Source organism: Eumetopias jubatus, unplaced genomic scaffold (genome assembly GCF_037043125.1).
Source record: "Eumetopias jubatus isolate StellerSeaLion01/CBP00866 unplaced genomic scaffold, mEumJub1_p1.0 scaffold_2, whole genome shotgun sequence".
Taxonomy (NCBI): Eukaryota; Metazoa; Chordata; class Mammalia; order Carnivora; family Otariidae; genus Eumetopias; species Eumetopias jubatus.
This window is the reverse complement of record NW_028274808.1, coordinates 82,855,902-82,872,942: the sequence shown is the minus strand read 5'-3', so window position 1 is coordinate 82,872,942 and position 17,041 is coordinate 82,855,902. Positions and strand designations below refer to the sequence as shown.

Sequence of the window (17,041 nt, the reverse complement as noted above, 5' to 3'; positions counted from 1 at the left end):
CCCAGAGTCTGGCATGCCGCTGTGCCCCTTCCCAGCAGAGACTCTCCCAAGCATGCCTGGCCATCACCACACTCAGCCAACAGTTTGGGCATGTCATAGGGACTACTGATTTCCCAGAGGCAGGACTCTAGGGTGGGGTTCTCTTCTCAGTGAATGCAATTATTATACCTTTGGTTTTATGGTGATGCTTACCATCTGTGTTTGACCTCATCACAGTTATTTTGATCAGATTGGGGTAATCAGGCCCCATCAGGCCCTGTATGTTGAATCTTGGCTGAGGCAGTTTCAGCCCCTCCTGTGCCAAGCAGACGAGGCTGACTGAGGCCTGGGGAAATGGATGCTAATGAAGACCTAAGGGACTGGCCAGGCCAGGGTTCCTAAGAATAAGGAAAAAAATGGTAGTTACAATTTGTCAGGTGCCTCCTAAGTACTAATGTACATACATCATCGCAGTTATTCCCAACAGTCCTACAAAGGACATCATTTTGCAGATGAGAAAATGGAGTCACTGACACCATTTTGTCTTTGTAAATTATTGACTTCTGTATTACAAGGGAAAAAAGCTTGGAATACATTGACTAGTAATAATAATCCTTAAATGTATTTTTTAAAAGTTTATTTACTTATTTTTAAGAAATCTCTACACCCACTGTAGGGCTCGAACTCACAACCCCCAGATCAAGAGTCTCATGCTCTTCCTACTGAGCCAACAAGGCGCCCGTCTTTTAATGTACTTTGTCAAATAATTCTGTGTCCAAAGAGGCCTGATTTCTTGTTTCAACAAGATGCAAACCTATGGAACACTTTCCTCAGTGGAGGCACTCAGCTGACCCTCTGACAGGTTTCTTCTAGTCCTTGAAGGTCAAGATTGTGGACATAAAAAATCATAAATACACATGCACACAAATACATGCTTGGTGAAATTATTCCTATTTGTTGATTTTTATGTAAAACACAACAGAGCAGATCAGAATGACTTGAGAAAAGAAAGCGGAGGAAGAAAGGATTACTTATTGCTTACAATGGCCAGCCGGCTGGAGATTGCTGAGGGGTGGGGAGGGAGTCTGGACCCAGTGAAAACAATGATTATTAGGGCTAAAAATTGTTACATAGAGTTTGCATTGATATGAGGTCCGGGTAGTTTGTAGAGGCTTCCTCCTCATGCGGAGTCCCACCCACCCAGCCCCGACCTGGACACTTTACACACACAATCGCACGAGGGGGGTGTTCTGTTTTAGAGAAAGCTGCTGTCCACTTCACACACTGAGATTAGGCATGCATTCTGTGGCCTGGAGAAGGCTCTCCCTTTGCTTTAACATTCCTTTTATGAGTATAAAATCTGTGAATTTCAAGATTCTCCTCAGTTAATGTATTTCTAGTAGCGTTATTTCTTCTTGAGTTAAGCAGTTCAGTTGTAGATACCTCTACAATTGAAATCAATACCTTTGTCTGTACATAGTATGTGTAACATATGTAATGTATTTTATTAAGTAGACATTGGAAATGTGTTGATCCTGATATTGTAAGGGCAATACCGATAACCTTTAAAAATTATTGTCTAGGAGATGCTTATAGATCTTACAGTACTTAGGGACATCATTACATCTGGTTTTTGCTTCTGTGCAGTCCAGTATTGAGGGACAGGCTGAGCTGGGAAGAACTTTAGCTCCAGAATCAGACTGAGTTGCAATCTTGACTCTCTAGATGACTTCAGACAAACTGTCCAACCTCTCAGAACCTCAGTCTCGTTACCTGTAAATGATTCTTTTGCCTGAAGGTAATAATACATACCAGATAGGAATGCTGTAAGATTAAATGAAAAAATGTGTGTAAAGCACTTAACACGGTTCCTGGCCAATGGCCAACTCAAAATAAATGAGAGGGCCTATCATACAGCCCTGCTAATGTGGACATATATGTTGGACTCGAACTTAGAAAACTTATAACACCTTGGAAAGTTTAATTTTTTTTTATTATTGAAGTATAGCTGACATGCAATATTCTATTAGTTTCAGGTGCACAACATCATGATTCAGCAATTCTATATACTTTACATTGCTCACCATGTAAGTAGTTAGCATCTGTCACCATACAACATTATTATATTATTGACTATATCCCTTATGCTGTACTTTTCATCTCTGTGACTTATTTATGTTATAACTGAAAGTTTGTACCTCTTAAACCCCTTCACCTATTTCACCCATCCCCCCACTCCCTTCCCTCTGGCAACTACCAGTTTGTTCTCTGTATTTATGAGTCTACTTTGATTTTTATTTGCTTTGTTTTTTAGATTCCACATATAAGTGAAATCATATGGCCTTTATCTTTCTCTGTCTGAATTATTTCACTTAGCATAATGCCCTGTAGGTTCATCCATGATGTTGCAAATGGCATGATCTCCTTCTTTTTTATGGCTGACTAATATTCCACTGTATGTGGAATTTTTTTTAAGAATTTATTTACTTAAATTTATTTTTAAAGATTTTATTTATTTGAGAGCGAGCGAGCGAGAGAGAGAGAGAGCAAGAGAACGAGCACAAGCTGGGGAGAGGGAGAGGCAGGCGGAGAGGGAGAGGGAGAAGAAAACTCCTCAGTGAGCAGGGAACCTGATGCTGGGCTCAATCCCAGGATCCCGAGATCATGACCTGAGCCAAAGGCAGATGCTTAACTAACTGAGCCACCCAGACATCCGTGGAATCTTCTTTATCCATTTGTCCATGGATGGACACTTAGGTTGCCTCCATTTCTTGGCTATTGTAAATAATGCTGCAATGAATATAGGGATACATATATCTTTGAATCAGTGTTTTCATTTCCTTTGGGTAAATACCCAGTGGTGGAATTACTGGATTGTATGGCATTTCTATTTTTAATTTTTTGAGGAACTTCCATACTATTTTCCACAGTGGCTACACCAATTTATATTCAAACTAACAGTGCACGAGGGTTTCTTTTTTGGAAAGTTTAAAAAAAAAACCCATTTATTTTCCATTTGTCTCATTATAGTACAGAAAAAAATGCAAAATGGGCGTAAAAAAAATCCCTGCCCCCAAATCTGGTTTATTGTACTCTTAGATATTTTACATATATCAGAAATCATGTTATTTCAGTGGTAAAGAATGAATGTGACAGGGACCAACTTCAGCAGGTTTCAAGCAGTTCTAATTTTCTCTTTTAATTTTGCAGCCCTTGTGCCAAAGAATTTCCCATTGGGCTACTACCAGTGCCCATCTTTGTTTACGATGACAACTGGACTCAGAAGTGCAAGCCCCCCATCACCAGCGGTAGAGACAGCTCGAGCTGCACACGGTAGCCTTGAGCTGGCTTGGACATAGATGGGGTCAAGTGTGATTGATTTTGTGTCGGTGAAGAAAGGGTTGCATCCGATTCCGGAGGTCCCTGTCACTGGTGCTGGGAGCTGCGGCCAGCCAGCCACACAGGGTCAGGGTGTCATTAATGCTCTCGGCTGAGCAGATGGCTCTTGTCTTCTCGTAATTGGAAGATTTGGGCCTAAAATGAGATTTTAAAAAATGGCCGAGAAAGATGCATTCTTTTAGGTTATGTCTGTGTGGATTACATGTTTTTACAGCCAGTAGCTCTGACTACAAAAAGGCCACAAACATGTTACCCTGGGGAGCTGAGCAAGAAGCTGAAATGACCAAACACTTTAAAATCTGTGGCTTGTCTCAGTAAGGAAAATTTTCTATTTTCATCGGTACTATATTTGTTTCCATTAAAATATTTCAAATACATATCACTAATGCTTGAGGGAGATGCATCAAATTTCACATCACGATCTGGTTTGGCACACGCTGGCACCCAGGCAGGTACCCACTGGGAAGCACCCACACTCCAATTTGAGAAGAATCGGTATCTATTTACAGACTGAAACCCCGGCATCAAGGTTTTAAAGTAATTCGAGCCTCAAAGGATTTCCGATTATAGAGAAGTAAGAGTCAGCTAAAATAGGAGGCTCACAGATTTTTGTCTACGTGATAGCTGTGGATCTGTTAGCTCGGAGGGCAAGTGACTAGTCTGAGGACTGACGTGTGCTGGGATGAGCAGAGCACTGGAAAATGTGTCCTACGGTCATACACACTAGTGGGAAGCCAGGAGAGGTCTGTTTTTGTTTTTGGTGGCAGATGTGTCATCGTCGATGAGAAGAGACATCACTTGGGGCACAGCTAGGGAGGTGATATGTGTGACGCTATTGGTTTCTTTCAATGTACACAATAGCTTTGGCCATCTGAAATAGAGATATACAAACATCATTTCCAAAACAGCAAAATAGGCCATATGTGGTCCCAGTGTATTTGCCATATTTGTCGTTAGATTATCTCAGTGTTCCGCTCTGGGATGTTTACTGACAATCCTGAAGTGACTGTACCGAAGAAACTGTAGTTCTTATTTTATTGCATTCGTTGTCCCTTTGTCCTTCAGATTTGGGTGTAGAACACCCACCTGGGAATGGTGAGCTGAGCTTCCTCAGACTCGGAGGCCCATACGTCCTTTTGAGGCTGTCCATTCAGTTCACCTGAGAACTGGTTATCGTCTCCGTCTGTCTCCCCCAGATGCACTGTCCCGGCTTCTCTGATGCCTGAGGAGATGATTCCAGGGGAGCACGGCAACTGAGCTCCCTTTCCCTCTGGCCTCCTGTTGGATCTACCTGATGGGAAGTGCCCACAGGAGAGCAGGGTGTAGGAGCAGAGAGCTTAGGATACTGATTCCCTGGCTCGCCCTGCATATATGGCTCCTTTGGTTGGTTCCTCTCTCCATGGGGTTCCAGCTACTCTCCTTTTGAGGCTTTGGTCACCGCTCTGTGCTTTCCCCTCAGGCCTCATGGTGGTGATGACTCCTAGTTGTCCCTGGTCCCTTCTGCACCCCTTTTGGTTCCCTTAATCCTGCCCACACCTCTGCAATATTCCCCTCAGTGAACACTCTCCAGTTAAATACTTTTGAGTGTGCCATGACTTTCCTGCTGGGACCTTGATCCAATAAAAATTCCTTTAGGAAGAAGAGCACTTTAGTCATATACTTGGGTCATCAATTTATTTGCTCATTTATTTGTAATCTTGAAACACAATCCTATGTGCCAGGTGTAGTGCCAGGTGCTGGACATAAAAAGAGTAACATGACATAGGCTCGACCTTTCTTTTACTGAAGATGTTTTTAGGAATGTCAAATGCATAATCTGCATTCAGTCATTTATGCGGGTGCTTAGTGCTATTCACAGTAAGGAAATGAGGCATAATGGACAACACCCCAATCTTGTTTCCTTACAGAACACTATCGCATCCACAGTGCTTATCTTTTATAGAAGCAAACTGGTTTTTTTTTCATGCTTCCTAACATTTACCAAACAAATAGACCATATTAAGAACAGTAAGCAAACTGCTGAAGTTCTGGAAAGATGGTTGAGTAGTTCTGGTTAATTAAATTTTTTGGCTAGTAGAGAGTCACTGCATGAATCACCAATTTTTAAGGACGTACAATAAAATATTCTTTTTTTTTTTACAATAAAATATTCTTAACACAAAATTATGGTAGACTTCTTTGGGGGTTGTAATTTTGAGCTCAAATTCCTAGTTTAACATTATAAGTGTGGGGGTGGGGTGGAAGAGGCAAGATTTTGTGATGATTTCTGACTGCCTATCATTTTTTTAAAATTGATATTCCATTGTAGAGTCAAAGAATGGGGCTTTGTACCAAGTCCAGCGTATTTGTGTTTGCTCTCAACTGGATTCAGTTGACATATCATAGTGTCAAGATATGCCACCATACTAAGAATGGAAGGGTCTGAGGCACTGGTCCTTCAAATGACACCGCCAACCTCAGGTCAAGAGAGACTGGTGAATGAGTAAAGAGAAAGGAAGACAGCTGCATATATGTCCCTGCTCTGAAAATACCCTTTCAAGGGCATGAAGATCACTTGCCCTTCATCTGAGCATTATGAATTTGATTTACAGAGGGATACAAGTGTAGAAGTCTGAAATCAGTTTCGCCGGGACAAAGTCTAGATGATGGCAGGGCTCACTTTTCCCAGGGGCTCTAGAGGGGGATCCACTTCTGGCCTCTCCCAGCTCGGGTGGCTGCCAGGCTCCCTGGGCTTGTGGCCCCATCACCCAATCTTTTCTCTTCTATGTGTGATCTCCATCAACTCTCTCTTATGAGGATGCTTGTGATTATGGTGAGTTAGGGCCCACCCTGGAGAGTCTTTCCATCTCGAGATCCTTAATTTAATTTCATGTGCCAAGATCCTTTTTTCAGGTAAGTGAAATTCATATGTTCTAGGAAGACCTGAATTCTTTGGAGGCCATTTTCAGCCTACTACACCTGTCAAACTCTGTTTTGTTTCCTTGTCTCTACCTCATCATATTTAGAGACGCATTTGGTGAAGCCCCGTTTCTCAATCCTGCTTACCTTTTCCTTTTATTTTCACTTTTATTGTATTTAGTTTTGGTGATACCTCTTCAAATCCAGCTCATTTTTCTAAAGTCAGGGCTAATGTTCCCAAGGGACCCCATTTGACTCTGTCATAAGTTGTGGTAATATAACAGAGTGAGGTCATTATAACCTGCTTCATTTCCTTAATTTCATAAATAGCAAAAACTTGCTCTTGAACATATATTTAGCAATATAACATAGAGTAAGTTTGGAAAAAAAAAAAAGGCTGATAATCTCCTGACCCTAACACAAAGTTATTATCTTTTCCAGGCATGTCCTTTTACTCTTTTCCATATTTTTAAAGGTTGCAATAGCAACATGATCACTGGTAATCTAGAATTCATACTATTCTATCAAGTAGATATCCCACAATTCAATTAACAATTTCCTTAGTATGGGCCATTTAGGTTGCTTATCATTATTCACTATTATAATAGGGTTAGGAAGTACAACATTGTAGTGCCTTGTGGCAAAAAATTTTAGAATGCTTGCCTGGTAGAAAATGCATTGTGGAGTCATCAGTGTCGGGCTGTCCCTTATGGGCCATCATCACCTGGGCTGAGCCCTGGTGGGTACAGCCGTGCATGAAGGACTTACGCTTGGTGTCTCCTCCACTTCAGTAAATGACTGCCCTTGGCTGCTTGTGTTTTTCATTCACCCTGTAAATAGGCTCCTTAAACCGGGCCCTGGATACTAGAATAAAATGTACAACACCTTTCCATTTATAGTTTATTCAGTAGTAGTGACATCATGGGGCATCTGGTATATCTCCATGATGCTTTCTAAATCCCTAAGAAAACGGGAGTATTTTTTTAAAGATTTATTTATTTATTTAAGAAAGAGAGAGAGAGAGAGAGAAAGAGCATGGAAGGGAGGGGCAGAGGGAGAGGGAAACTTAAGCAGACTCAGCTCACAACAGAGTCCGACGGAGGGCTCGATCCCATGACCCTGAGATCATGGCCAGAGCAGAAAGCAAGTCTGTTCCTGAACTGACCGTGCCACCCAGGTGCCTGGAAAGCTGAAGTATTAATGAGAAAAAAATGTATATACTTTTTACTCCATAAAAGTGTTAGCACGAGAGAGGAATACGTGAGGAATGAAAATGAGCCCAATTTTTCATAGTGTGTCAGTCCATTCTTGGTAGGAAATTGGGTATTTTTCACTCCTTTAGACCTCTAGATCACTTTCATTCAGTATGTACATTCATTTAGTACAATTAAAGTCATATCTAGAATACACTGGGTTTTATCCTAGAAGCCAAAAAAAAAAAAAAAAAAAGTAGTTTTGCTTCCCTGACATGTCTTTCTGGGAGGAAACTGGGAATGAAACAGACTTCACAGAAAGCACTGTTGGTAATGTCACCCAGGAAAAAAGATGTATGCATAAACACTGCATTCTTCTGATGGAGCTCCTTAACAAAAGACAGGACAAGAGAGTGAGAGAGAAGGATTGTCTGAAAAACACCGAAAGACTGGGATTAATTTCAGGTTCAAAACCAAATCCTCTGTGGCTTTCTTGACAAAGCTGGCAATGTGGATTTTTCCCGGGTACAGTGGTACTTAGCGGGAAATTCAGGATGGTTGCTTTATTTGGGGACTGTTGGATGTATCTGAGAGTTATCCTGGCCAATATGTAGTTTTTTTCATTTTTTTTTTTTAACGTTTGTGAAGGGTCCATAGCTTTCTCACATGTTGGAGAAGCCCAATAAATATCTGTTGAATTGAATTGAGTTTAAAAGATTTTTTTTTTAAGATTTTATTTTTAAGTTATCTCTATACCCAGCATGGGGCTTGAACTCACAACCCCAAGATCAAGAGTCACATCCTCCACTGACTGAGCCAGCCAGGTGTCCCGAGTTTAAAAGAATTTTGATCCTGGTAGCTGGGTAAATTATAAGATGAAGGAAGGTGATTTTCTGTTGGTAGATAAGTACTCAGACAGGAATTAGAACTGGAAATCGAGGTCAGATTTCTCATTTTATAGAAGGGGAAGTGAGGTCAAGAGTTGCAAAGTAGCTTGGAAAGATCTCTCTGGTTAGGGAAGCTGACACTGCCCAGCAAGGAAGCAAAACCCAGGCTGATGATAGATAGGCTGCCTATATATGCAGACTGCATGGGAGCCAAGGGCCTTCTTGTCCCCTCTTCAGTATCTGTGGGGAAGCCTTCTTGAAAGGTTTTTTTTTTTTTTAAGTCGTTTTTATCATGTGCTATGTTGGCTTGTGAATAGGTTAAGTCATGTCTGAAACACAAATTTAAAGAATTAGAAGGAAAAAAAAACGGATTTGCATAAGAAATACCTAAATGATAATGACCAGAATGAAGATGTGTTTTTCAAAATAATTTGGAAACTCTGATTTATGTGGTATTAGCTGAGGCATGCTGATGGTATTTATATAGTCAACTTAAACTTAGTTAAGAACGAATTGGGCAGTTTGGGGCTTATACAACTCTTCAACTTTTCTTTCTTCTTCATGATACTTTCATTTTTAAAAATAATTTTATTTTTTTATCCTCTTTTATAAAGGAATTTGCAAAGGAAGTGACAGCTGATGAAAGAATTTCCCTACCTAAGTGGCCCTGAGTAAGACTTGTGGAGGAAAATTGAACAATTGGCAAAAAGGAGCTTTGGGCTTCTCTGCAAATTTCAGTTAGGGAACTCTTAATCACAATAACCTGAAACACTGAAAGAGGGTGGCAGTATGTATATAGTTGAAAGGTGCTTCATGTCTAGCATCAATTGGCAAAAAGAAGCTGACCCTTTTGTTCTTAACTTTTGATTTAATTGGGACAATAGCTTTCACTAGCTTCAGAAACAAAGTAAAAGAAAATAAGAAAAGGAAAACAAGAGCGCAGTCTAATCCTTTCTGGGCTCAATCCTTTCTCTGTATACGTGTCTCTCTCTCTCTATATATATCCATACAGTCACATAAACTCTATTTGCACATATCATCAGAATATATATAACACAATGACAGTACAATATCACTGATATCTCAGAGTTGTTAAGTTCTGGATGTGTACAGTTTCATTCTGTTGTTAAGAGACGTCTTTTGGGTGTTTAAGTCCTTAAAGTCTTTCAGTCAAATGAACTACAAGCACTCTGCTTACAGTCAGATGGCATCATTGATGAAAATGGTGGTTTTATGTGGTTCTCCAAGCACTGCACCCACTGGCATCTGGAGAACTAATTCAAACCTCTCTGGGCCCTCCAAGATGGGCTGTCCCAGGTCATCAAGGATGGTCACTTGGAATATCTGCAGATGCACTCCCGGAGCAAAGGCAAGATTTCGGCTGATGCCAATATAATCTATTCCAGCTAGTGGGAAAGGCAAAGTCAAGAGTGAGACTGTAGGATTCATTGTCATAAGTTTTCCTTCAGAGAAAAATTTCCTTCAGAGAAAGATAGCATTCTCTTATGTACACAGCACCCTCAGAATCATATTTTGTGGGCTCAATGCCCAGAAAGGGCAAGTTCCCATATTCTACCAAATGCCATGAGAGTCACTTATCCACGAACATGGGCCGTCCCCATCCGGGCTCTCCATGTTGAGACTGAGCACATCAGCTTCCAAGCACTTCCACAAAAATCTCACTGATAGACTGAAGGCTCTCTGAAGGAAACTTCAATTTGTAATAAAGAACTTCACATTTTAAATTTTTAATTGTTAAGGTCTCTATCATGAATTTTATTTTCATTAGGTTTCACTCATTCACTTTTGCCAGATATTTGGTTAATCTTACCACATTCTGCTTGGTTTTACTAAGGCATGGAGTTTCTGCTGCTTTCTGGGTTATTAAGTATTTTGTAAGTTGGGTCACCTGATCATCAAATGTAATGATAGCAATAAATTATAACCAAAGGAATAAAATAAAAAACCATAAGTGATATAAATAAGTATGCTAATCAAGGAACAGAATATTTATATTGTCTCAAGGCATCTCTCCATAAAATATTTATTTATTGTAAAGGAAGAAAACCAACTTCATAGTGGAGAAACCTGGCAGATACCACCTTAACCAAGTGATCAAAGTTAACACCACCATTGATGGGATAAATGGAAACTGTGTGCCATTTGATAGACTCCAACGAGAACACAGTGTCATCTCTGCAAACATTCCTGCCAAAGATGCAGAGCCTGAATCTAATTATAAGGAAACATCAGACAAGCCCAAGCTGGGGGATATTTTACATGCTACCAAACCTGGTAATCTTCAAAAATATCAAGGTCATGAAAGTCAAGGAAAGACAAGGAACTATTTTCAGGTTGAAGGAAACTCAACAGACATGACAACTAAATAGAATGGGAGTCTCAACTGGACTCTTTTGCTGTAGAGAATTGACTGGGCAACACATGGTGGATCTCAAATGAGGTCTGAGGATTGGACTGTGTACCAGGTTAAGTTATGTATCAGGTTAAGTTCCTGATTTCATGCTTGCATTGTGGTCACAGAGGAGAATGTCTTTGTAGAAATGGCATTCTAAGTTTTCACAGATGATTCCAAATTTATTCACAACTTGCTCTCAATGGTTCAGGAAAAAAAGTGTTTTTTCACTGTACTTGTCGCTTTTCTGTAAGTTTGAGATTGTTGCAAAGATATATTTTTTTAAGATTTTATTTATTCATGAGAGAGACAGAGCACAAGCGGGGGTGGGGGGGCAGAGGGAAGGTAGACTCCAAGCCCAGCATAGAGCCCGACTCCGGATCATGACCTGAGCCAAAGTCACATGCTTAACCGACTGAGCCACCCAGGCGCCCATGAAGATATTTTTTAAAAGAGCCATTAAATAATTATGCTAAGAAAAACAAAACAAGATTACACTGAAAACTGCCAAGGCAGAGAGTAAGGGAGAGAGACCTTGGGATCTTCCTCACTGTGGTTTGGATCTTGAGTCCATTGCTTACTTGTACAAACTATTTAACCTCCTTGAGTCTCAGTTTCTTTAACTGCAAAATGGGGATAATTATTGCTATTTTACAAGGTTGCTAAGATGATTCGTGATAATACAGCAAGGATTCTAGCACGGAGTCTGGCAAATAGTAGGCATCTAGTACAAAGAAATTATAATTATAATTTATGTAACAAGTTATAATGATATAGTTAACCACGTATGCATAATTATTATTGTGAATTAACCAAGCTGAGCAGATGCATTACTTCTATTAGTCCATCCCTACCTGAGAGCTAGCGGAAGGGTCACTACTTGTGTGCAAGGGGATTTATCTAAATGAACTCGAGGGGCTCAGTCGGTTAAGTGTCAGCATTCGGCTTGGGTCATAATGCCAGAGTCCTGGGATCGAGCCCCGTGCCGGGCTCCCTGCTCACTGGGGAGCCTGCTTCTCCCTCTCCCTCTGCCGCTCCCCCTGCTTGTGCTCTCTCTCTCTCTCTCTGTCAAGTAAATAAATAAAAATCTTAAAAAAAAATAAATTGTAAAAAAAATAGATGAATTCGAATTTATTTTCCCAACCAGAAGCCAAAAAGCCCAATGAGCCAATTAGTCTATTTATTTTCGTTTCCACAAACAGTGAGTAAAAAATGATCTTCTCTGAAAATTAAGAAAAAGAAAGAAAAGAAAAAAAAAGCAAAAAAATTACTTGTAAGCATCATTACTAGTTTCATGTACCATATGCTATGATATAGTCACTGGAGGGTTATAACCTGTGAATTCTTCCAAAAGCAAGCACTGTGCTCTAAACCCAATTGGCTGTCTTTATTTCCCTTAACTTTCTGGGTACATGCTGAAACTGGGTTTGCATTTTCAGAGGTAAATGCTTATTTTACTCTCTTTATGCCTCATTAGTTAGTATAGGCTTCTATATTGTTGGGTTTTATTTGCAGGATTTGTGCTTTTCTCTTAAAATATTCTCACTGTCTTGGATATAGATGATGCTAGTCCTGAACTAACTGATCGCCCATAACCCAGAAGACTAAAAGGTCTCATTTGCCACGGGGTGGCAAATGAGAAAATGTGGGTATCAATGTAAGTGGAAATTTCCCCTTCTCTTCCTGTTGAATTCCTCTTTGCTTTTGGGGTTATTTTTTGGTAAAACAGCTGATAGTCTCCCCAGAGGAAGTGTTATTCAGAACTGCCTAGTTCCTCTTATGGCCAGGCCTTGATTGTCCCTATCAAGAGAGGCAAAGATGAGTGGGACATGAGGACATGCTGCTTGAAGCCAAGGAAGACGCCTGAGTCCGAATGCAAACCTCCTATTCTTCTAGGGTCTTAACAGGGGCCTGGACTTTCCCAGGAGATGGGCCTTGCTCAGCCATTAAAAGGGTACCTTGGTCTAAAATACTGTTTTGAGCAGCTTACAGTATCTACAAATATTCTGAACTCTGGAAAATTAATTTGGGTCCCTGACAAGCCAGTGGGCAATGAATGAATCCTAAAGGTTACTGTTTGAGTAGTCTATTTATTATATAAACAGCAGAAGTCATTACATATGCAGACCATTTATGTGCTCAGGTAGGAGAAACTTAAAATCAAGGTCTGTCAACAAAGACCAGGCATACTACATTTGATAGACTAGACCCCACCCTATACGTATATCTTGATAACGATATAATTTTTAAATGGCCCTCTCACCTTCCGCTGCTGCTGGCTCTGTCTTCCCGGAGCGCACAGTGACAGACGACGCTTGGGAAAGGTCAGGGCCTGTCCTCCAGACACAGATCTCCACGGAGCCAGCCCTTTCCTCGACATGATACTCGGCACCCCCGAAACGCAGGGTAGGCTCTAGGGAGGCATCGCAGGACAGACTAAGAATACTTCAGCCCTCCAGGCCAACTATCTCGTTGGCTCCTGCGACCCTGGGTGTTTGTCACAATCATCAGACTTGACGGATTCCACAGGCTCGAGGAGAAAAAACAACAACAACAACAACAACAACAACACACACACACACACACACACAGACACACACACACACCATGTCACAAATGTGACTCCTGGAGGTGCAGTGAGATAAGATTGGTTAGAATTCTATTCATTTTTCCGTTTCAAGAGATTTCTGTCGTATAAAGAATTTTCCCTATGGGGGAGAACTAGCTGTAACTCAGGCACGTCAGCTATTATTTGGGAAAAGATGGCGGGCAATTTAGAAGGCTTCTTCTCGGGAGAAGTTGTTCTTTATGTTGGGGGACAGTCCAACCGGGGTTCTGAATTTGGGGACTGCTTCTCTTCTCTTTCTCATGACATTTGTTGATCACAGGGATGGACAGAAATGCTGGGGGGAGGCAGGGTCCCATCAGCTGAGGCGCCAGAAATGCTTCCCTGGAGGCAGAGAAGGGGCTCATTAGAAAGAGAAAGTTGGAGACAGCCTGAGTGGGCCTCAGACTTTGGGGGGGCAGGTGCAAGAGTAGCGTACATCTCCTGAAGGGGGGAGTCTGACAATGAGAAAGTTGGGATTTTTATGGGCATCCCTGTTTGTATCTAGTTCTCTGTGTTTCAGGAAGTCGCCTATGAACTTAGCTGACTTCTTAAACCTTGTACAAGGTCTAGCTGGTATACTAGATGTGCTGCCATGAAAAGGTTTGAAACGAATGTTTGTTTAGACTGTGAAATCTGGAGGCAAAAAAATGTAAACACCAGGAAGCAGCTTCCCCACGGAGGCACGACCCCCGAGATGGTAAATGGAAATTTAACATCATAGATATGACACCTTTGCAAGCATAATGCAATACAGAAGCATATCTGAGTTAAATTTAAAAACTCTGGAAGGTGGAAATCAAGTTAATAAGTATTATCTGCTCAGGATGTATGTTAGTAGATTTCTTAATGCTGGGGAATGTTTTACTACTGTAAGTTTTACCATGGTGTACAAGACCGCTCTCCTTATCTGACTGGAGTCCATTTTTTCTGGAATCACTGGGCACCACAACTGGCCCTGTGCCCTGTTGCACCAAACAGCTCACCATGTACCCAACACATCATGTGTTCAGGGGCCTCCATTGTTGCTGGTGATGTTCTCTGAGCTGGAACTCTCTTCCCAAAGTCCCAATTTCACACATTTCTACTCATTCTTTAAGGCTGTGATTAAGAGTTACCTGCTTTGGGAACTCCCTCAAGAAATTAGGTATTCTTTACCCCATGCTTCCTAACATTTTGAATACCTCTGTACTTGCGATGATGGGCCACACTTGCTATTGGTTCACCTCGGGTGTCCCGCCGGTGGGAGGCCTGCACTCAGAGAAGGGGAGGGGGATCCTCTCTTTTCTTCTTGCCAAGACCTTTCACACCATCTCCCTACTGCTGCTGATGAATGTTTCTGATACCTCTGAGCTTGGGACAGGAAAGAAGGAGGAGAGGCAAGAGGAGCAGGGAAGTTTTTTCTTGGTAGGTATTATCATGGTGATCACACTCTCTGGTCTTAGATAATGGAAGAAAACGGATTCTGTTTCTCATGGGCACTTTTGTGTGTTCTGTGGAGACCCCACACTCCCATAGTTGGATATTTCTCATCTGTTGCTCTCTTGAGGATGATGCCTCTCTATTCTTGCTGGTCACTTAATCCTCCCTCAACCTATTAGCGTTGACAATACTTCTGCTGAGGATCGTTCAGCCCACTAGATGGCGCTTTTAGACAAGCCCTAAGACAAGTTCATTCCCGTTCTCTCTTGCGTGCGAGGCTCACATTTGGTCCATGGCAACCCTCCTGCCACCGTTGCCTTGATCAACTCTAGGAATACTGCCTAATCCCTGATGCAGCCCCTCTTTTTTGCTCATGCATCAGAGCAGCCAACCAGTCTGTCTCCTACTTTGTGATGTTCCAGGTAAAGCCAGACCTCCATTCACTGTGTCCTCCATATTGCACATGACACACATTACTTCCCAAATGGTTTCCTTAGAACTCCTTCTCCCGATTTATGAATTTTGGGAAAAGTTAAAATGTTAAAGCTAACAAGCTCACACCTTGTTCTGTATTTTTCTTAGAACCATACAAACTTTTCAAGGTCAGTGACCATAGTCCAAGTGTCTTTGCACCCTTAGTGACACAGAGGCTAGTATATAATAAGTACTTAAGAATTTGTCAAATGGATAATTTTAACTCACTTCTGATATACTTTGAACTTATTACAAAGGTTTTCTTTTAAAAAAAGTTGGGACAAAGTGATCTGATTTTTTAGCACAGAACGTATTCTGTATGGTATCAGGGAAGGGCAAGAAGTAAGAAAGGGAAAACATTTGGGTCACTTACAATGCTGTGCAGAGAAAAAAATGGATCAAGTCTCTATGAATATAGTCAGATACAAGATGTGAGAGGAGGATGGTGTCAGAGGAAAACTCATGAAACTCTTCTGGGATGCTCTGTGTACTGAGCATCAGGGGATTTGTTGAAATAGAGGAAACAGCTCCTCTACTCCCAGCAGTATCTCTAGTTCTCTTTGGCCTCGCTCTGTCTAAAGAACTGAGACAGTTCTTAAAGCAGTAATCCTTAAGGGTGGGCAGTTCGGAGAGTATGATGCTTTGACCACATCATACTTACATTAAATTGATTCCACAGCCATAGATGTGTTTTTATCTCCTTTCAAAGAGAACGCTCTTTAAATGGAAATAGGGAAAAGGAATATGACAAGTTGGGAAGTGAAGCTCTCAAAAGAGATATGACCATCATTTAAAATTAATTCAATGTCCAGATTCAGAGAAATTTCATGCCAAGGTCCAAAAGGGACTTGCAGATGAAGTGACGGAAACACTATTGGTAAACTTGGAGAAACCACTCAGGACAAGATAGATGTCAAAAGATGGAAGATAGGAAAATGTTTTTTTTCAGTTGCCTCAGCAGAGAAAATAAAATCTAGAAGCAGACTGGTAAGTGTAATCTCTAGAAAAAAAAATCTAGAATAGCTTATTTAAAATGATTTCTGAATTCTTAGAAAAGAAAGAGGTGATGCCTATGAGTCAATATTAATTCTTTAATATCAGGCTTCATGTGGTCAAATTCAATTTTTTTGTTGTTGTTGTTCAGTTGAACATCTACTGAGCATCCTCTCTGTGCTCTAAGCACCGCGGCACTATGGGGATGTAGAGAAATACCCATTTTTTGTCGTTGAGGTATTTTTGGTATGAGAGGGCAGCCACACCAATTTCAATCAGCTAACCCCTGAGTGCTTTGACAAAAGAAGAAACCAGCCTCAAGGCTCAGAGGAAGAGCATTGGGAGAAATAAAGCTAGATCTGAAAGATCTAGGGAAAGTCAAACAAGAATGGACCAATGGGAGAGGGGGGAGGAATGTTTCAGAGTGACTAATACGGAAAAAGTCATATAAGACTGAAGAAGCCCAGTGTCTGGGGAGACATACAAGCATTTGTTTCTTAGTGATGTATGAGATGAGAATAAAGGGATGTCGGGAATGAATTAGAGAGGAAGGTAGAAGCCAGATGCAGCAGGGACTTGGATCCATTTGAAGCAGATGGGTCTTTACTTTTTAGACTCTATATCATGTGGGAACCAATTTTAAACAGTGGAAAGGTGGTTGGTTTTGGTGTTGTTATTGTTGTTGTCTCTACATCTGTCTACCTTCGGTGTGACCAACAGATTTAAGGAAGAGTTAAGGCTACCAATTAGGAAGCTATTACAATTATCCAGGTGAGAC

At 41.1% G+C, this 17,041-nt stretch overlaps 1 protein-coding gene across 1 annotated transcript in view; it reads right to left on the bottom strand.

Moving 5' to 3' along the window:
• Nucleotides 1-9,522: 9,522 nt before the first annotated feature.
• FREM3 (FRAS1 related extracellular matrix 3) overlaps nucleotides 9,523-17,041 on the bottom strand; it is an 84,040-nt gene continuing 76,521 nt past the window's right edge. The window contains 3 exon segments of the mRNA XM_028102222.2: nucleotides 9,523-9,559; nucleotides 9,561-9,762; nucleotides 13,033-13,182. Coding sequence (XP_027958023.2) covers nucleotides 9,523-9,559; nucleotides 9,561-9,762; nucleotides 13,033-13,182 — 389 coding nt within the window.